This window comes from Tenebrio molitor, chromosome 9 (assembly GCF_963966145.1).
Source record: "Tenebrio molitor chromosome 9, icTenMoli1.1, whole genome shotgun sequence".
NCBI lineage: Eukaryota > Metazoa > Arthropoda > Insecta > Coleoptera > Tenebrionidae > Tenebrio > Tenebrio molitor.
The window spans coordinates 17,448,946-17,473,944 of NC_091054.1; the positions used below are offsets into that span (position 1 = coordinate 17,448,946).

The 24,999-nt window shown below is 33.5% G+C and overlaps 1 protein-coding gene across 1 annotated transcript; it reads right to left on the reverse strand.

The window, feature by feature from the left end:
• Window positions 1-2,078: 2,078 nt before the first annotated feature.
• LOC138138623 (cytochrome P450 4C1-like) lies at window positions 2,079-14,731 on the reverse strand. The gene is made up of 6 exons (XM_069058610.1): window positions 14,557-14,731; window positions 14,024-14,070; window positions 12,788-13,175; window positions 12,559-12,738; window positions 2,146-2,375; window positions 2,079-2,099 (listed from the first exon to the last, which is right to left on the reverse strand). The coding sequence occupies exons 1-6, from the start codon at window positions 14,729-14,731 to the stop codon at window positions 2,079-2,081; spliced, it is 1,041 nt and encodes a 346-aa protein (XP_068914711.1).
• Window positions 14,732-24,999: the final 10,268 nt, after the last annotated feature.

The following is a 24,999-nucleotide window of genomic DNA, read 5'->3' on the forward strand; positions in this document are numbered from 1 at the left end:
CTTGCATCTGTGCACTGAGGTCAGTCAGGTCACAACACAACGTACAATGAAAATTTAAAATTGACAAGTGACGCACAATTGATTGTATTTCGCTCTCTCCGCTAAACTCGACTCCCGAGATTTTAGCTTGCCACGAACGTGACGCTGCCAGCTGCGAACGTGATGCATGAAACTAATTCACTGCCCAGTAATTAAATGTATGTGGTGCGCCTAAAGAAGTTCACTTCAATAATTTTCCTTCATTTTGACGAACGCGACGTCATCAATTGCGATGTCATTATAGACATTTTACGAAAGTTTATAGGTTGGGCTTGATGCATATCAGTTTAAATTAGAAAATATGCCAAGAATAGGAAGTGTGCAGTGGAAAAATTTGACCGTATTTTTTGCAATTTTACGTACTTCAGGGAGCCTACATGCAAGATTACCTTGATTATCTGCCATATTCGTATTTTGTGACATAATTTTGATAAAACAAAAGGCGACTAGATCAAATTTTTACTTTTAAAATTAAGACATTACCAACCACCACAAAAATCCCTAAAACGACTAAAGTAAAAATGTGTGTTTAAAAACGGCATAAAAAGGGCAAAAAAAAATCGTTTCATAAGACCTTGAAGGAAACTTGTTTTTTAATACACTATTATGAAGGAATTCAATGAACCAGTCTCAATCTTTATTGGTATTATTTCACTAAATTTATACAGGGTGACTGATGAAAAACCTTTGATGTTGTATCTTGCTTATTTTTTATCCAATTTGAATAAGTGACACATCAAATGAAATAATTTTGAAAACACTTTATTAACAACTAATTAAAAAAAAATCTTCCGTCCAGTTTTTGACAGATGAACATCAGCTTCTTTTTTTCAAATAGCACTGTACATTTTTTTTTATTCAGTATTGTAGAGATTTGTGTTCTGAATATAAAAATGCAAAGAAATATACCCATTCATTAAACAAAAGTCAAGAAATTAAAGAGTAAATGTACAAAATTTAAAAATCAGGTGACCAAAATAAACAAGAGAGAAGTTTGTTCTAAATGCTCGAAATGACTAAGTGAGCTCTGAGTATTCATTTGTCAAAACGGTTTGATGATAACAATATTTTAATGTTGCTGTGGAAGAAAATTTCCAAAGACGATTTAGTGTTAACCTGTGGTGTGGCATTTTTGGAGATAGAATGGACTAGTGGGTCCCTTTTTTGATAGCAGTCTCGATCAAACAAAATATCATATTATTTATTATCAAACGAAATAAGCAACTTTCTGGGTGAGATACCATTAGCAGTGTTGAATAGAGTCGTGTTTCATCAGGACGGCGCCATACCACATAATGCACGCATAAATTTTGTATTTTTAAATCATTTAAATTATGTTGGTGAACGATGAATGGGTGCTCATGGAACTATTCGATGGTCCGCTAGATCCCCAGATTTGAATCCATTGGATTTCTTTATATTCATTCGAAACTTTCGAGACGATGTTTATTTGACCTCACCAGGTACCCAAAGAGCTAAAAAAAGGGTAGTGCGAGTATGTCAGGAAAAATCCCGAAATTTTTTACTGAATGCCAAAGTGGGCATTTCCGGAAGGTATCGACAGTGTCTGCAACAGCATTGAGGAAATTTTGAGCAACCAGAATAGATTTTGTATTGTTTACAAATTTGATTACTTGATTTTGATTTTCAATTTTTTTCAGTTAAAATACATTTTTTGTTTTTTCTTTTAACGTACGAATATTCAGAAGAAGATTCTTTATAAGAACGAATAAAAAAATATATAGAGTGTGATTTGAAAAAAAAAAAGTTGGCTATCGTCTGTCAAAAAATAGATGTCGAAAAAAATATCGAATAAGATAATAATGAAGTGTTTTTTGAACTATTTCATTTGATGTGTCATTTATTCAAATCGCATAAAAAATAAGTAAGATACAGCGTCAAAGGTTTTTCGTCAGTCACCCTGTATTATTTGCATCAGCAGAGAACAAAGGCTTAAAGTTTGTTTTAACCGTTTTTTCAATTTCCTCTCTTATCTCTCTAATCATGGTTGTTTTCATTCCTCATCCATTTCCTTGCTTCTATTTGGTGATCTTCTCGTTCTGGAACTATTTCTGAGTGGGTTCTTGCCTTCTTTCGACGTCCTACCCTCTTCTCTTTCTCTCTTGCTACTTTCTTTCTTACTTCTGACGATTTCGGCATGTCCTCTCTTTCTTGCTCTCCCTTCTTCTTTCTCACTGCCGCTAATTCCTTTCTTCGTACTTTGCTCTCCTCTACTATTCCCGCCATATCCTCTTTTATCTCTCTAAGCACGGTTTTTATTTTCTTCTCTATTTCTTGGCTTTCATTTCCTTCTTCGCTTCTACTTAGGGATCTTTCTGTTCTGGAACTCTTTCTGAACGGGTTCAGACCTTCTTCATTCATATTCATTACAGTTCCGCAGTTAAAAGCGTTGAGAAATTTACGTATCTTATACAGTGAGTTTTTTTTAAGACTGGCCATAGGGTTTTACATGCTACTTTTTCAACCCCCTGTTAACTTTTGTTCTGATGAAAATATTCAAACCATTTTTGGAAGAAAGTTGGAAGATTTTTTAAACTATCGGATAGATTACAATTCAAAATCCCAAACTGTCGAAAAAGTTGTGAAAAAAATATTTTCAGGGCGCCGAAATAATAGTACGTCGAGCGGCCGCCAGAGTAGCGCCATTGTCGGCTCAACCAGCACCTGACGATCTCCACTTTTGGACGTTTTCGGCGCGCTAAAAAATATTTTTTTCACAACATTTTCGACAGTTTGGAATATTGAATTGTAATCTATCCGATAGTTTGAAAAATCTTCCAACTTTGTTCCAAAAATGGTTTGAATATTTTCATCGGAACAAAAGTTAACAGGGGGTTGAAAAATTAGCATGTAAAACCCTATGGCCAGTCTTAAAAAAACTCACTGTATATCCTTCTGAACCTGTCTCGGGATTTTTTACAAAAACCGTTCAAGTTGTGAATATATCAAGAGTCCTGTGGAACTCGAATATATTATTTTTGCCGCTTTGTAGCATATTGTGGTACCAAATAGAAAAATAGAGGTTATGTAACTTCATTAATGAAAGATTCTTTGATTTTTGCAGTAACAGCAGTTAAACGCCTTCGTGAGGCAGCAATCCATACTCCAACCTTTATAGGATGCAAACGGGTTTCTCTACAAATGCATGCGGATTTTCTGAACTCCATATTCTATAGTTTTGCGCTTCGTCCAAAAAAAAACTGATGTCTAATAATCTGCAGGCAAAGTTAAAAAATTTGATTGTTGAATTCAATTCATTATTATTACGAACCTGTCATCATTCAAATTGTTCAAAAACCAGTGTTCTAAGCGCCTCTCAGAATCATCTGGTCGAAGTTCTTGAAGTGTTGTGATTTTGTGTGGATAGAAGTTCCGGTTTTTTATAACAATTTTCTGACAAGTTGAGAGTGGTACATCAGCTTGAAGTGATATCTTTCTGAGGGATTTTTTAGAGATTTGTTCCATTCATTGGCGGAAATCTTCAATCATTTCTTCATTCACTGGCGGTCTGCCTTCACTTTTACCTTTTTCAACACTTCCAGTTGCCACAGATCTATCCACAATCCTTCTAATATGGAATTAAATTTGCTTCCACGATGTTCTCATTTGGAAATTTTGCGAAAAACTATTCCTTGCAAGCGTTTATAGAATAAACCCACTCTCCATTCTGCAGGGTACCGTTTCGGTAATACGACATCACAATAAAGGTGTTTAGCTCTAGCGATAAAACCATTGCGGTTTACTGAAAAGATTGCTTATTACTTACTGTAAACGTACGAAAATAAATGTCTTACCTTTGCTACTTCGTAACATGTTTTTGGTATTCACAGTTTACACTTGCGGAAAAACGTTTTACTCTTGTTAAAGACTGTTGAAGAAAATCACAAGCAAATCAACTAAGACGCAGAACTCACAAACTTACGCTAACATTTAATTAATAATTTGACATTTGTCATTTGACATCTAATTTGCCAGCTTCAACGATTCGACATATTTCGGCCAAAAAAAATATAGAGCCGCACAATTCCACAGGACTCTTGATGCATGTTCTTTTATAGACACTTTGTACAATTTTCTTCTTTTCCAACAATAATTAATAATCAACAATAAACATTTCTCTAGACGGTAATAATTAATATACAGGGTGGCCCAAGGAAAAGTATCCACCTGGATTATCTTGAAAACTACAGACTTCGGGGAAAAATTTCGAAACAGGTTGATTTTGACATCGCAAGGGACACATAATATTGACGAACCCAGCGGCCCAACGTCGTCATCTCTCGCTCTAGCTTATGAAGTTATGACCCTCTTGCAGGATGAAATTGTACATCATTTTAAAGCATTTTAAATTCTCTTGATAAAGATATCAATATTTTTTAGTTTTACCTGATATTATTGGATAAAGTACATTGTGATGTGTGGTCAAGTGATATATCATTTTGAAACAATTTGAATTCTCTTTACAATATTTAGTAATAGGCATTCACGATCTTTTTGGGACCGAGTTGGCTATGATTTTTTCTTTTCATGTTGGACTAACTGACTCAGTGATGCAACGGATGCAATTTCTTTTTTCTGTCAGTGCCAGATTTATTATTTAATATTCGTAAGAAACTAAAAATGATTTATTATGTGTGTAAAAATAATTTTCCTGCCATCGATGTAGAAAGTAGGTCTTTGCGCTTGCATTTGACAACGCAAAGTTGACGTTTTCCGAGGACTGTCACTTTGTCGCTCACGCGCGAAAAAATGTACAAAACGCTCGTTCTTCGAATTTTTTGTTAAAATCAGATGTCCAGTGATTATTGTAACTGGTGACAACGAATAAACAGAAAGAATAATAAATAATAATTATAAAAATTAAAAGAAATGTTCAAAATGGCCTCCAGAGGCAGTTGTGTGATTGCTTACACAATATATCAAAATTACAAATGTCAGGTGAAATTTTAGCCTACTGAAAAGTTAAAATTGGAGCAAACGGAATTCAAAAAATGTCTTTTTGCTAACTTATTCCTTGATTCTGGTTATTAAATTGAAATTGTTTGAATACATTATCATATCCCACAACTTTACTACAAAACTGGGTTCAATATTTTCATGAGGACAAAAGTTAACAGGCGGTTGAAACATGTAGCTTGTAAAACCCTATGGCCAGTCTTAAAAAAACTCACTGTATAACAATTCATCACTTTACATAATTCATCACAACGACAACCACCGAATATGCCCATCATCAGTACAACTTTCTGAAGGATCCACTCTTGGTCCAGTAAAAACTTGCAAACATCGTTTCTTGAAAAAGTTCTAGTTTTTTTCGGCTGATAGTTTCTACATTTTGTTTTCAAAAAGGAGGTGAGACTGTTGCACCTGTACCATTTATTACATTAAAACAACTAATAGCTGATTAAAAAACCTCTTACGTGGATACCTGGAGATATCAATACAAATGAAATACAAACAGTGTAGGTACTCTTCAACATTGAATATCACAACCGCGCTGATGCTGCTTTGGTCTTTTCCCTTGATCTCGGTCTGCCATTGTGTAAATATTTCCAATTCTTTCTGGTATCGTAATTTTGATTTCGTACGCACCATTTGGTACTTCGCGGCACTTGCCTTTTCCAGGACATCATCAGGAACACAGAATTCTTCGTCATCCATTTCCACAACGTGGTGTACACAATCACTTTATTGACTTTGCAAAACTTTGTTTATTTTGTATTTTATTTTTTTCCATAGCAACAGATCTTTCTGAAAATGTGGTTTATTTATTTTATTTTAATATTATTTAAAATTTTGAATATAAAGTTACAAACTCATTTTCTAACGAGTTATGTCAGGTATCGAACAAAATCAAATACAGCACTCGAGAGTAAGGCTGCTTTTGTTCACTTGAATTGCATCGTCCACTCCGCTGCGCGTCGTGGCCGAACATGCAATTCGCGTGAACAAAAGCTTTACCTTCCTCTCTCGTAGTGTAAATAACTATTCATCTTTGCCTATTATTTACTGTAAGTACTTCAAATTGTTAGAAGCGAACTGAAAATTTAATAATGTTACCTAAACAGTAAATAAATTGTGGTATAATGATTAAGAGAAATTTGGTGAGTTGGCACTCCCGAATAATTGGTACTGCTAGTGACTTGTCAAAAAGTTGTCCGTTGATTCGTTTGCAAACCGAACAAAAATTATTTCAATCATTAAAAGCCACTCGGTAGTTCGCGAGACAGTGGCCACCTTACCAAGTTGCACTGCCGAATTTATCACTGACACGTGTGCCTTACGAAATCAAAATTGACCTATTTTTGCGTTTATGTCATGTAAATCTGGAATTTTCAGAATTCTACGGGTGAATAATTTACTTTGGGTCACTCGGTATAATGATTTGAGCAGATTCTTAAAATTAAAATTAAAATTTAAATAATTATTCCAGTTTCTTGCATATTTAACTTTTTTCTTATAGGTATTTGTCCTACATCCTCCAACAAGTAAATATAATTATGCTAAATACGAAATAATTTTGCAACAACGAAGTAAAAAATGGGAATCGTTCTTGAAATAGTATATTATGTTATGAGGAGCAAAAATGAAGTTTTATGTGCTGCGGCTGGTAGATTGGCTGCCGAACGCAGTGAGGCAGACAAACCAGCCAAAGCACATAAAACCATTTTTGCTCCGAATAAGATATACTATTTTTCTTCAAACCTTCACAACAAATTATTTAAGACATGTTAAGAAACCAGGTAGGAATTTCAAATGATTCAGCTAATTTGCTTTACTGCCGCTCATCAGCGGAGATAATAACTTCACGGACGCCCTCAGCGGAGATAATAACTTTTATCCAACATTCAATAGTAATATCGTGTTTTACTAGTTAGTTTTAATTGAGTAAACTGGGCTATAACTAGTCTGTTGTTTTAACCCACGTTGCCATTTGCACCGTGGGTTATAACATACATAACCCACGTTGCCATTAGCACCGTGGGTTATTAACGTTCATAACCCATCGGGAGCAGAATTTCATCAATAATGTCATTATCTAAAAATTGTGGAATATTGGATAAAACGTTGTATGGCATACGTGGGTTATTAAGTACTACCCACTCGAGGTAATAACCTACTCGGGCAAGCCCTCGTAGGTTACAAATACCTCTCGTGGGTAATATCTTAAATAACCCACTTATACCATAAATAACTATATCTGCCGCTCGTCAGCTCGTTAGATGCCATGACAATCAAGTGACACTTTAGCATTATCAATGCAGCAGGATAATGTCATAATTTACGGACGTTTGAAGAAAAACTACTTTACAAAGGAATTTAATGAACCAGTCTCAATCTCTATTGCTCTTATTTCAATGAATTTATTTTATTTGCATCAGCAGAGAGCTAAGGCTTAAAAACATTGTTTTAGCAGCGCAGGACGATATATTTTATTACGCCAAAGTCATTATTATTCTGTCATTAATTTGTTTGTTTCATTGAACCAACACGTCATAATTTCTCTAAAATTTTAATGAAACAGTTACTATTCCCTTCTTATAACAAATCGTTTATTGTCCAATGGATTAATCCATTATACGACAAAAATATCTAAAAGATTTATATTAAATCAGAGAAGTATTCAATAAAATGAATATAAATTACTTATACAATTATAGGCTGTCCCAAAGTTCGGGTGTTCATTTAATATTCTGGTAGCATCACCTACGGAAATCTTTTGTTTTGAAAAACGGATGTCGCAGCGTTAAAATACGACATAACCTCACTATAAAATAACAGCATGACACGAATTATGATAAAAAAGTATCGCAATTACAATTCACGTAAAATGAAGTGCTGGAAGTGTCCACCTTCTTCTTCGCTACACTTTAATATTCCCATTTTTAATACATTTATTACATTTTCTAACATATTCGGGGCGTTATTAATTTCTTTTTTTCCTCTAATTTTTCCATCCAGTTGGAAGTATCCTTCCTGCAGTTCCTCAAAAAATGGTTGCAAAATTTCCTGTCGATACCTTGCTGCATTAATTTTGCCCAAAATCAACAATTAATTTTAAAAAAATTGATTTTAAAATCATGAAAATTACCTTCAAAAAATATTGGTCCAATTATTCGTCTTGTACTAATGGCTGCCCAAACACCAACACCAACATTTTCGGAATGTAAAGAGCTTTCAATGAAGACATGAGACAATAACTGAAGCAGTGCGTTTTAGCGGTCGATCTGTGGTTTTTCTTCGGGAAATGCCTCCACCTTCACACCTTCACACCGGCTCAGATTGTTTTAGAACAACAGTAAACAGTAAACCTCTCTGAACGCAAATGTCAAAATATGACAGTTCTACTCCAATTTTACTAATCGGAAGTTCAAACGATGACATGCCTTCACAAGAACAAAATATTTCCATAGGTAATGCTACTAGAATATTAAATGAACACCCGATACATGGTATTGTTGTTTATATAATAATGTACGTTTTGTATTTGCTTTCATTGCTGCAGCCGGTTCAATTTATTTTTCGACTGTACTTACAACAAGAGGTTTCATTTAGTCTGATAAATAATATTTTTTGCAAACTAAAACGTATTGCTTAGCAATTAGACGAGAAAAATTGGCACGATAAAACCACGACGGCTGTGGGCCAGAGTTGATTTTATCGTGGTTTCTATAGGTTCGTGGTCATGAGTGTGTTGTAAACAATGTGGAGGGCGAAAAAAATTGAAATATCCCAAAGGAGTTATGAGTTGTTTTTCATAATGTGTATCTATGACGAAAAGAAACAATATCGTGTTACTAAAAAATAAACAAATTTTTTGTGATCGTTTCCTGACGTAAGTAACGTAAAAAGTGGTATATTACTTAATATACAGGTTTATTGTAAATAGTAACCTCGTAGATGGCGTAGAAAACTACACAAATTTTGGACGTGCCGCTAGCCTCGTAATACGAGACAGACTTGTATCGCAGATAAGTGGCGGTACTGGCTGTCAACTGTCATGTGGGAATATATCTCTATAAAGCGGCATACATAAAATACAGTGTCGTCTGAAAAAAATTGTTTCATTTGATGTGCCATTTATTCAAACTGAATACAAAATAAACATTTGTTTTTTTTGTAAAATGTTAATTTCTAAGTTCCCATCTAAGAAATCAACTGCACCCAAAAGTAAATCTTAATTAATTAGTTATTTTTTGCCGAATCAGAACAAGATTTTGTAAAACCAGACATGCAAGTTTATAGTTTTTAAGGTATCAAAGGTGTTATAAGGTTGATCACCCGTGAGGTCGGCAGAGTGAAACGCGATCATTACACCCGTGCTGCCTACAACGTTTAATGTCCAACTGTCATTAAAAAAAATATATATTGATGACGTCATTGTTAGGATGAAAAGTTGTCAAGATAAGTAAAGTACTGAAGGATATGAACTTTTTAAAAACAAAGTTGACCTCTTCGAGGATTTTTCTCAGAAATTAATATTTACAGTTTTATCGAATTTTTTCCGAACTTTACGAACTCACTGTATACAATACGTTGCAAAATAAGCGCAAAACCTAGAAAGAGTACTTTTTTATTTTACATTTCTTTTATATTACAATTACAACATAGTAAAAATTTGATAATAAAATATTTAAGCTTTCCCATTTTTTGAAAAAGCAGTTAGAAACCGGACAGGCAGCAGTGCCTAGAAAAATGGTGCAATGTTACTTTCAGCAACGAGCGTAACTTCTGGCAGTGGTTATGTGATGGCCATAGTAAGGTAATAAGAAGGTCAAAGTGTCAAGGGCCTCATTCAGGGTTTTTCCAGAGATGCCACGTCAGATTAACACAAGACTTGGCGATGTAGGAGGGTCAAGGTGTAATGATAGCCGATCACATTTGGTATTCATATATGGTAGTTTAAATGCTGGGAGACACGTTGTCTTAGTATTGCAACCTGTCTTGCTGCAAAATTTTCTGGGATGGCAGGGGGCTCTTTTTCCGCAAGATAACGTGCGTCTTCACATGGACGACAAAATTTTTTTAAGACTTACCCCCTTGACCTTCCAGGTCGCCAAATTCATTAGGAATACAAAATGTGCCTCTCTTTTAGCAACAATCATACAGTGTAAAACTGTACTGGAAACCACAACAAATAGCTATTTATTATACAAGTGTCTTATAAAAGTAGTTTTTCTATTATTGATTCAAAAAATTGAAATTCACGCATAGTTATCGGTGCCTGAAGTGGGTCATTTTCTAACGTGTATTTCTTTTTGCATTGTTAGTAAGATCGAAACCATAGAAACCATACAAAACAGTGTGTGAAATGCGATTTCACGCACACGACTATTTCTGTGTTTCACTTCACGCACTGTATTTTATTAGTTACCTAGCAACATGGTCACTGCATTGAAACTTCAGAGTTCCTTCAAAAATTTGAATTTTTAATTTCAATTTTTTGAATCAATTATAGAAAAAATATTGTTTATATTTCGTGCGTGAAGATGTTTTTGTGCATTCAAAGGATTATACTGCCTCGACCTTCGTCTCGGCGTAAAAGACCTTTTCATGCACAAAAAACAGTCTCTTCACGCACTTAATATAAAAATAACTATTATTTGACGAGTTCTTGTCTAAATTGGGGTATTTTGGCACGAGTGCCAAAAAAGCCCAATTGACACACGAACGAGTTGAATACAACGTTTTTTTGTTCGACGAGTCCCTTAAAAGCTCCAAATCGCTTAAAATCTTTAAAATTAGCTTGACGTTTCGTTTTGACAAGTGGTGGCATTTATCAAAATCCGTTCACATAGGAGAAAATTCTCAAATTCTGACAGTGTCGAACAAAAAAGCAAATAAGTCATCAAAGAAATGTTTAGTCACGAGAGCTTGCTCGAGTGGGCTAATTTTTCTTAAGTGATTTATTTCCTGTTAAGGCACGAGTGTAATACATCGTTTTATCTAATTCTGTAACAGTTCTTAAAACATCATCAAAACCCAAAAATTTATTTTATCTTTTAATTAAATGTTAACGTAAGCCTCAACAAATGATTTAATCTGAGATTCCTGTTTCACATAGTTCTAATTTTGTATTACATTTTTTGATGTTCAATAAACTGTTCAATTCTCTCTAAACTGTATAATTATAAAAACGGTTTAATTATGGGTTCATAAGTCCCCTAGTGTTTTATAGACCTCATAATATATTCAAGATCGGCATTCATAATAAACAGGTGTTGGATAATAGTTATTTACACAATTAGTGGGATAAAAGCAATATTACAGGATTCGAGTGTGAAGATTGCAGATAACGAGGGCGTTAGCCCGAGTTCAGCTGTAATCACACGAGCTTCCTGTAATATGCTTTAGCCCACGTGTTATGTACAAAATTTTATCTAAGACCGCCCCGAATTTAAAAAAAAAGGTAAATCTTATTTATTTCCGCCAGTTTCATTACACCACTCAGTGGAATAATAACTTACTTATCCCACTGAGTGGGGTAATGAAGCTCACTTATCCCACTGAGTGGAGTAATGAAATGCGTCCGGTAATGAAGTTCTTTATTCCACTCAAATGAGTGGGATAAGTGTCATTTATCCCACGGGATTAGATAAAATATATTAGCAAATTTAGCCTACTGTTACTTTAACAGCATACACAGATTTTTCTCTTCACTTTAATTAATACAAATCAAATTAAGTATAAATATACATATGCTTGTTTTTCACGGAAGACTTGATAATTTTAGAAGATAAGTTAATGTGGATTTATTTTTCGTTTTTACAAATTATTGGATCAAAATTAACTTGTGAAACTCTAACAAAATACATTTAAAAAAATAGGTATTGCTGTTTAAGAAAAAAAAAGTACGACTGGACAATGAAGTTAATGTTAAAAAAAAAAATCTGAATTGGAGTCTTCTCATAGTGCTTGTAGAATCATTAATTTTAATTTCTATTGAAATAACAAAGTTACATCTTGCGGCGTTTTTTAGGTATCACCCAGTATATCTGGTGTGTCAAAAAGTACGGACAAGCGTTTCAGTAGCATAGCATTGCATAATGTACACCCCGATTTTATACCAAAAACTGTTCTGCAGCTTTCAGTTAAAAAAAGAACTCTCAGAAACTGGAAATGAAAATGGCAGCAACGCAATAGGTACCTAACTAAAAACTACTGTACGAGTATGTAGTTGTCATGATGGCATTTTATAAGAAATTCAAGAGAAACTTTACAATCCATTAATATGATTTTAGCTTAAAAATTTTGCACACGAAATATCATAAAATTATTTTTTTCTAAGTTTAAGAGTTGCTCCGTAGCCATCCTTACTAGCAAGTAGTACATTGATACGAAGTTTAATACTTTCAACAGATTTGTGCTGAGTTGAAATAACTTGGAAATTTCTTATTATATTTGATAAAGATACTTTCATTGACATCATGGCAAATGACATCCCTGAAAAGATGAAAACAGTTAAAACATGAAAAATCATAGTGTAAAATATTTTACCAATACAATTTCTGGGAGGAATGCTAAAGGGCATAAACGAATAACGAGGTCTTTTTTCAATTTCCTCTGGGAGAAATCTGTCAGGATCAAATTTTAGTGGATTTGGCCAATGTTTTGGATTCCTATGTATAAAATGTACAGGAATGAATAATTCGCTACCTTCGGGGATGACAATGTCACCTACAACACATTCAGTACAGGTCGGCAGTTAAAGGCGTCGTAAACTTACATATTTTAATATCTTCTTGAACCTGTCTAAATAGAATAGGTCCTATTGGAAATAATCTCATGGTTTCTTTGATAACACGTTCCAAATAGTCCATTCGAGTTAAATCATCCAACGTAGGATCTCTGTCGCTCTTTCCAAAGATGTCGCATATCTCCTTGTAAAGTTTTTCTTGGACAGCTTGGTGAATGGCTAACATTATAGTAGCAAAACTTAATGTGAGAGCTGTTGTGTCGCTGCCTGCTGTAGTCATCGTTTGTATTTCTTCCATCATTTCCTGGTCGGTCCATTTACCCTCTTCTTCAGTAATTTTTATTAAGTTACTTAAATAATTTTTAGTATTGCTGCTATTCGCGACTTCATCCTTATTACACTTTTTTCTTTCAAGAATCTAAATGTAATTCATTTACAAATAAATTATTGAAGCGTCATTTGTACTCGCCATTCTGACGTAAGCATAAATCATTACACAAACGTGATCCAATTTTTTCTCATATCCAAGCAACTTCCACATAAGATTAATTTGTAATATTGGATTAAAGAAACGTTTCCCTATGTAAAACGCACCTCTAAAACAATTAAGTTAAAACTCTGGGGACAATTATGGTTTATTTAGTTTACTCGGCAATTCATGAAAAATATTCGTTTTGATGATTGAGATCAGCCGAATCTACCCCCATACATGTGTCTACAATAATAACACTTTAGAACAAACTTCTTTGTAATGTAATTGTAAAATGCTAACTAACCACAAATAATTTTAAATGTAGATTCGCAATATGGAGTAAAAATGTCTGTTTCACAATTGTCGTAGTTCTTTTTTAAGTTGGCAACTAATTCATTTGAACATCTCACAAAAATGTCAAGATATGAATTCAAAATGGTTTGATTAAATGTTTGATTAATTATTTTTCTATGGGTTCTCCATGTTGAAACTGAAATAGAATTAACATTTTGACAAAAATATAAAAATATACAAGACATATACTCGTATGTACTGTTACGTAGTTTTTTTTTATTTCCCCGTCCCCACGTACGCTACAAATTTCTATTTTGTTCTTTGGCTTCGCTTCGGCCCCACAATTGTTACCTCGAGAGCGCAGCGACCTATTTGGTGGAGAAGTTGGACTGCCCGGAGACAATGATACAAAATGGTATCGTAAACCAAATGTTTATTCACTCAAAGAAAAAAAAATGGCGGAAGTAAAATATCCCTAACTGGATCCGAAAAGATCTAACAATTTTAACAAAATTAACAGTATCGTCTGAAGGGTCCTTCTCCGAGTCTGCGATAAAAAAAAGTAAGTAAATTATGACTATCAGTAAAGAGAAATGAAAAAAAAACAAGGGAAGGATGTCCGATCCTTGCGACGGGCGCTAATACCGTTACGCTGCCCACACTGGCGGGGAAGCCCTCAGTTTCCTGCCTCTCTGTAGATAAGTAAAATTAAAAAGATCCTAGCGAACAAAAGTTCCACATCACATGAAAAAAAGTATGACTTTCATAACTAGTTGTACAAATAACTATTCATTACATTCGCCATAAATCAGGATCATGTCTATTTTCTCATCGTTCAAATTTTAATCGTCGTATTTGTGACAAATACAATTATTGGAAGCAAAGCCATCATGGATTCATTATTTCAATTTAAAACAATACGGTATTTTAAATAGCCACGTTAACTTTGGAAATGTGTTGTGAGTTGCATTTTCAATTCCGCCGGAGTCATTATCACTCGTGAAATACCCCGTATTAATAATAAATTACATACTTGGTGCAGTTAGTATTCCATTACCAAATGGCGGTTCAAGAAATTTGAACAACGATCCTTTGGCAAGACAATGCTTCATAACATATTCTACAACATCTGGATCGGAAACTATAATGAATAAATAGGGACCCAGCCACATTTTTCCAATTGGTCCATATTTCTCGGCCACTTCCATTGTTTTAGGATAAAATTCTTACAAGAAAAATTGGTTAGGTATATATTTTCTAATACTCTCACATTGTTTTACCATCTGGACCTTTGGCGAATAGATGAATGCTTCCCAAAAATGGGAAAGCAAAAGGTCCTTTTATCTTTGCAGCATGATAGTACAACTTTCTTCTTTTCCAACAATAATTAATAATAAACAACACTAACACGACTGATGATAAATGAAATAGAACACTACTGACATTAAAATTATTTTCCTTCATGACGATATTCATTTATTTAAATCAAAGTTCAAAATCAGTTTTACGTCTGATGTCACTGTGAAATGAAATATTTCTTGAGAAATAACCACAAATTTATGTATTCGTAAAAAGAACAAGAATCAAGTAATTAGTTAGAGGACAACAGCGTCCTTGATTCGGAGAGTTTTTCGGTGTAAACATGCCACGGAGAAATAAAACAATATTAAAAATAATAATAATAAAAATTTCTCTAGACTGTAATAATTAATATACATGGTGGCCCAAGGAAAAGTATCTACCTGGATTATCTTAAAAACTACAGACTTCGGGGGAAATTTTCCTAACAGGCTAATTTTGATATCGAAAGGGACACATAATTGTGACGAATTCAGCGGCCCAACGTCATCTAGCGGGCAAGCTTATGACCCTTTTGCAGGATGAAAGCATTTTAAATTCTCTTGATAGGGATACCAACATTTTTTTGTTTTACCTGATTTAGTAGAGATCAAGTGATACATCATTTTAAAACAATTTGAATTCTCTTTACAACAGAATCATAATTTTATTGCTGTTTATGTATGTATATGTAGAATCAGTAAGTACGAGTAGAATGCTGATGATTGAAATGTAAATGGTTTTCATCGTTTTCTATTCTTTACTGTAAGTACTGCAAATTGTTAGAAACGAATGCAGGCAAATGCTCAGTTTTGAAAATTTAATATTGTTACCTAAACAGTAAATAATTTGTAGTATTTCTTTTATTTATAGACAATTTAAATTTCCTGAAATTGTTGTATCAGTTCACAATTGTTCCCTGAGTAATTCTTCTAATAATATTGAGAAAACCCAAAGTTTTTGGTATTGTTGTAAAAAGAGTTTAAATCGCTTTAAAATGATATGTCATTCAATCCCTGTTCTCCATAATGCCGGGTGACTTTTAATGATTGACACAAATTTAGTGAGTTGGCACTCCCGAATAATTGGTACATCTAGTCATTTGTCAAAGAGTTGTCTATTGATTCGCTTTCTAGGTTAGGATTCTAGAAATAAACAATGACAATTTGATTTATTTTGACTTTTGTACTGTCATATTTGAATTTGTCAGCCAAGTGTACCAACATAAAATCGTAAATGTGTTCCCAACCCAACAAAAATAATAAATTGCACTGCTGAATTTATCACTGGCATTTGGGATTCAAAATTGAGCAATTTCGGCGTTTGTCATGTAAATCTGTAGTTTTCAAAATAATGCGGGCAAATAATTTACGTTGGGCTACTCGGTATAATGATTTGAGCAGATTCTTAAAATAAAAATAAACATTTAAATAATTATTCCAGCTTCTTGTGTATTTTATTTTTTATCATATTTGTCCCACTAGTCCTCCAACTAAGTAGTAAATATAATTATGCTAAATACGAAATAATTAATTAATACCTGAAAAATCGAAATGGCAGTGTGAAAATCGTTACAGTGACTTTAGAGACTGGTGTAACAACACGAATGTGAAAACGGTATCGGAAAATGTTGTATTGGCTTATTTACTGAAAAAATCTAAAATATTGAAAAGTTCAAGTTTATGGAGCACTTATTCGCTAACATCAGAATTTCTAGTTGTAAACAAAAATAATTTAGAGTTACTTCGAAGCCCAATTTTTGAAGATGGTTTTGATTTCATTGCCAAAAAGTAAATTGAAAAAGTTTTTCTTCTTTTGAAAAATATAGAACAAGAAAATTGAAACTCCCACGCGGCTTATTTTTTGGTAAAAAAATGTCTCTTTCTTCCAAGATTTAATTTTTTACTTAGAACATCTCCCTTCTGGAAATTTCCCAATTGTATTAAATCAATAGACAATGCTATTCGTAACAGTTTACAAAAATTTTTAAACATCAAGTTTATTGAAAATCAATGGACTCTTGCTTCACTTCCTATTTCAAATGGTGATCTTGGTATTAGGACAATTGAAGATATCTCTCTCCCAGCCTTCCTTGGTTCAAACCATGGTGTTCACGACCTAGTTTTTCAAAAATTACCAAAAATGGACAAAAATGTTAGTGTTCATTTTGCTCAAGAAGCTATTGGATTATGGATTGAATTAAATGGTAGAACATTTACAACGGAAACATTTTTACAAAAATATATAATCAAAACAACAAGAATCATCGCCAATGAAATTAATCATTGTGATAAAATTGATTCAGCTCGTTTTCTTGTCGCACAAAGAAAGGAATCCAATGTTTGGCTTCATGCCTTTCCCTCAAGAAACATGGGTACATTTGGGGATAACAAGATTTTTTTTTACAAATACATATGTGTAGCAAATCGCTTTAGTTGTGAAATTTTTGAGAAACATACTTGCCATTGCGGCTTTACAGTTTCAAATGATGGCCGTCATGGACTTAGTTGTCCTAAAAATAAGGGCAGATTTTCAAGACATTCGGATCTAGATCAAATTATCCAGCGAGCCTTAAGTTCCATCCACTTTTCCTCCTCTCTTGAACCATGTGGTAAAAGACCTGATGGTGCTACACTCATTCCATGGCGTAAAAGTCAACGCCTAATATGGGATGTAGCATGTGTTGACACTTTGGCTGATTCTTACATAAGAAAAACTTCCATAATTGCAGGATCAGCTGCCGAAGAAGCAAGCAATATCAAAATTTAAAGTCTGCAGATTATATTTTTAAAGCATTAGCTTTCGAAACGTTAGGTCCATGGAGTTTGGTTTGTAAAACATTTATCGATTTCATTGGCGCAAAACTTATGATTGAATCCGGAGATTCTAGAGCAAAATTTTTCTTCTACCAAAGAATCTCATTGGCAATTCAACGTGGAAATGCTGCAACTATTTTAGGCACTCTGCCTTATGTAACTCCACTTGAAGAAGTGCATTGTTTATGATTTATATGATTGTATACATTTAATTATTACTTGTTTATTAAATTTTACTAGTTTGTATGTTGAGTTCATGTTGAACATACGGGATGGCATTGATCTAATGAAGTTTCTGAAGTTGGTACCTTTTTTGAAAAAGAAATCAGTTGATTATCAGGCGAAAAAGTCTAAGGCAGGGTTTCTCAACCTTTTAACTTTGTAAAGACATGGCTGCAGTACATTCAGCGTCACTGTTTTATTGCAAGGCAAGATGGTCTTCTATTTTTGCAATGTGTGCAGAAAAGCGAACCGGAAGCCGAGAAGTTTCGAAATGATTTATTTGTGATGAAATTGAGTTCCTTGGTCCAAGCTCCAAGGATCAAATACATACCTACGTTGGACGAGTGATAAAGTTAATGCTTTTTGTAGAAAATTTTAATTGTGGAGGAGAAATTTAAAGCATAAAACCTAGAAATGTTTGCAAATGTGGATGTATATCTTAAAAGGCCGAAGAACAATATGTGAAAGTTGTTTATGTACCTATTTTCTGTGGCGACTGTTTTGAAGATTTCAGCTGAATATAGAAAAAGAACTCGAGAGTGTCAATTTCTAATATTTAACCTTCTTTTGAAAAACTTCGCTTTGCAAGACAGGTCCAAGGGAGTCACTAATATATTATTAAACTTGGTTTAAATTTAGTATTGATATACATTTTTTAATTTTTTTCAATATGTTCGCGCCCTCCCTTTATTGTTATTACGCCCCCCTAGGGGGGCGCGCCCCACAATTTGAGAATCGCTAGTCTAAGGTATTGACACATAATCAAATCAATTATTATTTTAATTTTATATTTTTAGGAAAAGCTAGAGATTAAAATTATTTATTGTGGAAGGTAAATGTTAAGTTCTGTTATGATAACTTGTATCATCTGCCCCTTTTTACGTCATTTTAATCATTTTTATCATTTTTATCAGGGGCCATGAGAAGAGACGAATTAACCAAAATGTTTATTGATGACATTCAGGATGAAAATTCTTTAAGTAAACTAGACAAAAATGAATAGGAAATTTTTCCATTTTTGAATTTTTTATAAATATAGTTTAAAATTTGTACTGAAAAGTGAAATATATACAGTGTGGAAACTACTTATGGAATAAATTCAATAATTTCAAAACTAATAACATTTGTCGAAAATGCTGAAACAAGTCAATTTTTATTTCGCATAATGCTTATTTTAAGTTGCTTCACTTGTTTATGACATCATTCATTTTTGAGTTATGACGTCACACTCATTTTTTTTAAATGACAACCCCCACTTTTTTTGAAGTGAAAACTTCTTTAGGCGCGCCACATACATTTTATTCCCGGCCAGTGAATTAGTTTCATGCGACACGGTAAAATCGTTCGCAGCACAAGCTAAAATCGGAAAATCGTTCGCAGCACGACACGGCAAGCTAAAATCAAGGAAGTCGAGTTTTTTAACGGACCGAGCAAAAAACAATCAACTGTGCGTCACTTGTCAATTTTAAATTTTCATTGTACGTTGTGTTGTGACCTGACTGACCTCAGTGCAGAGCTGCTGGAGTAACTGTATATAGATATACAGGATATTTCATGAGTGATAATGAGTCTGACATAATTTGAAAAGCAACCCACACTATATTTCCAAAAAAAACTGGCTACTGAAATTAAAATGTCCAGCTTTTTTTGAAAATGTATTGTGGGTTGAATTTATTATTCCGTCAGGCTCATTATCACTCGTGAAATATCCTGTATAGTTTTATATAATGTAAACGATAAAGACACGACAAATATTGTAGGTTTACAGATGAATGTAGGATTTAATACGTAATTCTCATATATAATACATATACCAAGGGACAGATATATTGCCGGAAACTTTTTCGAGCAGTCGTGACACACGAGTGTTTGTAGCAAGAAAATTACACGAGGGCGCCAGCCCGAGCGACAAACACGAGTGTTGGACAACAAGAAAAAATTTCTGGCGATATACCGGGTGTATTATGAAAAACCTTTGGTGCTATAACTTCCTTATTTCTTATCCGATTTTAATAAATGATATGTCAAACAAAATCGTTTTAAATGGGCTACAATTTGAATTGATCCAATATTTGTTCTTGAGTTCTGTTTTTGACAAATGATAGTCAACTTTTTTTTTTCAAATGGTACTATTAACTTTTTTTGCTCAGTTTTATAGAGATTTTTATTTTAAATATGAAAATATAAATAACCATGCTCATGCATAGAAGCAAAAAGAAGAAATTAAAAAACGATGTTTTTTTTTTAAATTAAGCAGACACATTAAACAGTAATAAAAGTGCATTCTAATTTTGCAAAGTGACTAAGACAGCTATGGATATTCAAGACAATGTCTATTTGACTCCGGCCAATAACAGAGATGATTTAATAAAAAGAATCGTAGCAGTATGTGAACAAATACCACCAGAATTTTTATTAAACGCCGCAATAGGCGTCAGCGGAAGGTGTCGAATGTGCCTTAGAGAGAATGGAAGTAATTTCAAAATTTCAAATTTCAAAATTCCGCTTAACTAAATTGTGATTGGTTGCTATTCAAATAATTCGGAGTTGTGATTTGTCAATATAAATCATGTGACATTTGAGGGCAATTCTCAATTATATGGCTTCAACAATTCATCTAATGGAAAAATTTGTGTAGCAAAATGTGAAGAGGAAAATGGACAAATTATCATAATACAGGGTATTGCTATTGCTATTAAAACTTGTGTTGTGTTCAATATCATCGTCAAGAAAATAAACCTTAAACATCCAAACCTAACCTCACAAATTTTGCCAGAGTGTACCTCTAAAAGCGGACGTATTTGCATTAATTATTTATGCCTTGCTCCTTATTCCTCCAAGTAGTATCATCCATAGTAATATCATTTACAGAATACATATACTTAAAATCGGTAACGAGCATCATAGAAGTTTTCACTTCTGTCGTGCGGTCTTAAGCACACACTCTTTTTTTTCTCTTTCTCATAGACCTTCCTACTAGCTAAAGGATGAATGAAAAAAATTGGTACTTACCTTACATAACAATTTTTTTTAGAAAATGACAAATTTTCATTCAAAAATTTAATTTAATTTTTAATTTAAGCACGTCAGTTATCGCAGCAGACTGATCTTTCTGTAGGAGCGTGCCACAAATTGTTACGAAAAGATGTACTGTATGTAATTGTATCTTTACTGTGTGAGAGTGGTAGAAGATCCGATCGGTGATCCGATTCAGAGACTGCCTTTGCTGCGACATCCGTTTTTCAAAATAAAAGATTTTCATAGGTGATACTACCAGAATATTAAATGAACATTCGATACTATAAAACATCTTCATAAATTATTCGTTACTTGGGGGCCTTTCGCCGTCGGAAGCTACCGCCAGTGTCCATCGCACTCAATTAGCTGTGGTCCGGCGTAAGTACACAAACAGCCGCGTCACCCATAAGTCGGATAGTAACCAAACTAGGCCAGCTGACACTATGAGTCTGTTAGTACCTTTTTCCCTTTTATTTTCAACAACCGGAATAGACCAGGCTTTGACTGAGGGCTTCAAGGGCTATCGCGTAGGGTTCAATTTATTGGGACAGACATTGTAAATCCAAACAGGATCACATGGTTCGCATCTCAAACTCTTATAATACTGTTCGCGCCAGAATCTTCGGTACTTGCCCAGATTAGTCACTTATGCATGAGTCATAATTCAATTCTTGGGCCGTGAGTCAAATTCCATTCACTCAACCGTCCACCAAAAAACTTTACTAAATTCATTTATTTATTTATACCGTTTGTGTTCTATCGTTTCAATTCCATTTTGAAACCTCCCAAAGATGCAGCCCCTCGTAGAACTTAATTAAATTAATTTATAAACAAAACACAACGTAGGGCAATTAAACATTTATTTTATCATTATTTTGTTTCATATGTATTTTTCCGCAAAAATATTAAGCGAATGAATGCTGCAACTAACCATACACCAAATAAGGGAGGAAAGTTTCATCGAAGAAGAACCAAGGAAGTCGAAACGTTTCAGTAAAACAACAAAAATGTGGAGGTTGTAATTTAAAATAATTGGTGATGACGTCATAGCTCAAAAATCGATGACAAGTGAAGCATTAAAATCAGCATTTTGAGAAATAAAAGTTAACCTGTGTCAGCGTTTTTCAAATGTTATTAGTTTTGAAATTACTGAATTTATTCCATAAATAGTTTCCACACTATATACAGGTGTTTCTGAAATACGTGTGTTAATTTTAACCAGTGAAAGAACTCGCCAATTTATGAAATGTTTTTCTATAACATTTTGTAAAATTCGTAAAAGTATTCCAAGATTTTTTGCCCCACAATTTGTACCAAACGAGTCGTTTTGTGTGATTAACTAGTTTCTATTTTTTGCAACCATGTGAATCTAAATTTTTGATTATTTATTTTTTTATACATATAACAATGGAACTTTTTAACAGAGCTCTGTTTCTATCACAACAGAAACTTTTCGCCCTTACCCATAGGCGGGTATACACTTTGATGGATAATTTATTCCAAATTTTAAATCAATTTGTATTGCTTTTTCGTAAAAATGTTATAGAGAAAAGTTCCATGATTTGGCGCGTTCTTCCATTGGTTAAAATTAACACACGTATTTCAGAAACACTCTGTATATTCGTATAAAGAAAAATACAAATAAAATTCGAAATTCAGAAAATAATAATAGTAAATTATTTGATTTTTTTTTCTATAAATGACCATTCCTGACAAAAAAAACTGGCATAAAGCGAACTTTCACAGTCACCAATCCAGATTTTGTAAAATTATACCGCAAATATGCAGACAATCGTCCAAAACATGTTGCACGTCGCCTGGTAAGTATTCTATAGTTGACTCAAGTTGCAAAAAACCACTTGTCATTTGCAACAGCATTTTTTCAATATTTCTGAACCAAATAAAGGCACAAAAGGACCAGAAAATCATAGTTTGGATTGAATATTTTCCATATAAGTACAGTTTCGAAGTAATTTCAAATGACTAATGCCATAAAAGTGCTGTTGCAAAGACAAAGTGGTTTTTTGCCACTTGAGTCAACTATAGTTTATTTTAACGGCTGTCGTAAGGAACAACGGAAGCGAAATTCGATTTCGCACTATGTTTTATGTATTTACGGGAAATGCGTACGGTTACACAAAAAATGTTTTTCAGTTATTCTGGGCTTTAATTCTGGTAAATCGAGAGCAGGTGTTTGATAATAGTATCGAACGAGTTCGACAACATGTCTTGAGCAACGAGTGTAACATGCTATTTTTACTACTTCGGCTTCATTAATTTATTTTTTTTAAATATAAAATTATTATCTAGTGACTTTTATTTTAATGGACTTGGGTTGGTATTGACGAAGCAATGTCATTTCATTGAAAATTAAATTTTAAATGGTCTCCCAGATGTTCCAATAATAATCTACCCCCTTAATAGTTTATTTTGATCCAAAACATGGATTCAGGTTCAAATGACATCACATTTAACACTGAAATTTACTTTCAATACCATCCCCAAATTCAATAATCACTAGAAACGATGCTATAAAATTTATCTTTGTGAAACTATTTTCGGTGTCACAAAATGCTCATTGTGACACCGAAAGTAAAAAAATTAAATTTTTTAACGTCCGTCAAAAAAAGTGCAAGTTTTTTCATTCTTTTGCGTTCATGAAATAAGTGATTTTTGAATCGGTCAAGAAGCGTTAAAAAAGTGCCATAGCGGTCATTTTTGCACGCATTTTGCGTTAAAAAAGTGCCGTAGCGTGTCATTTTTTAACGCAATTATAAAATTTTTCATACATAATTAGTAGTTTTTTTAACGAGTTCGTATGTAAATTGGGATTTTTTTGGCATGAGTGGGCCAATTTAAAACGCGAGTAAAACGAGCGTTTTAAAGGTCCACGGGTTCACACAGGAGAAAATTTTCAAATTTTGAGAGTGTTGAAAAAATTGTTATCTAAACTTACGGGCGCCAAAAAAATTTTGTATGTAACTCGTTAGTAAAGTTTCTTTTTTTTACTCGACGGATTGTAAATTTTCCTTCTCGTAAAAAAAGTATTACTTTACTCACTTGTTGCATAAATAACTATTTATTGTCCAATAGATAGTTGGAAATTTGTAACATCATTAGCTTTTCAAATATTTTAGAAAATATTCGTAATAAGGACACGGGACGGTAATTATTCTTGTCATTTGCATCGACTTTCTTAAAAATTGGAATTATTAAAGATTTTTTCAAACAGTCAGGAAAAGAGTTCATAGAGAGATACTTGCATAAATTGAACAGCTTTGTCAATGGCATTATTAAAATGTTTTTAACCATCTTTATTAGTTCAGTGTTCAACCCGTAGATTTCCCTGCTTCTTTTGTTTTTTAAATTGTCGATGCAGTGCTTTACTTCAATAAATGTTACTTGTTTAAAAGAAAAACCCTTTATACAATTGGTTTCTGTTAGCGGCATTAGCTTGATGGGGTCTATTGGAGATGGAGCCAAAAACGTTTATTTGTTCCCTACTTGTAAACATCAGTTTATCAAGTCACTGTATTCACCTTGAAAATGTCTCTTAACTGGCTAGCATGTAAAATTATACTAGCAAGCATGTAAAATTTTACTGGCTAGCCAGTAAACTTTTATACCCGTGCTCATATGAGTGATGTGTGTTTCCAAAGCAATACGTATAAAGCGCATACGATTTTTTTTCAAATACCGGAATTTTTAATAGTTTGTATTACTATTTACAAGTGAGGATCAAATAAAATATTCAACAATTCACGCCTTGGGCTCTCCAGTCATATCCTTCTGTCGCCAGTAGAAACCCTTTTTACCACGCTAGTAATGTTAAATACTATTTCAATTATTGAGAAATATTAGAAAAATAGTATATTAAGTATAAAGAACGATAATGACAATGTACGGATCGAAGACAATTGTTTGGAGGAGGAGCTTGCGACGACTCCAATATTGTCTGAGATCCGTACATTGTCATTAACGTTCGTCATGCTTATGAGATTTTTTGCGCGATTGAATATTTATTACAAAACATTCCTAACTAAAATGCAATGCGATACGACGCTCTTGACATCGTGTTGCCG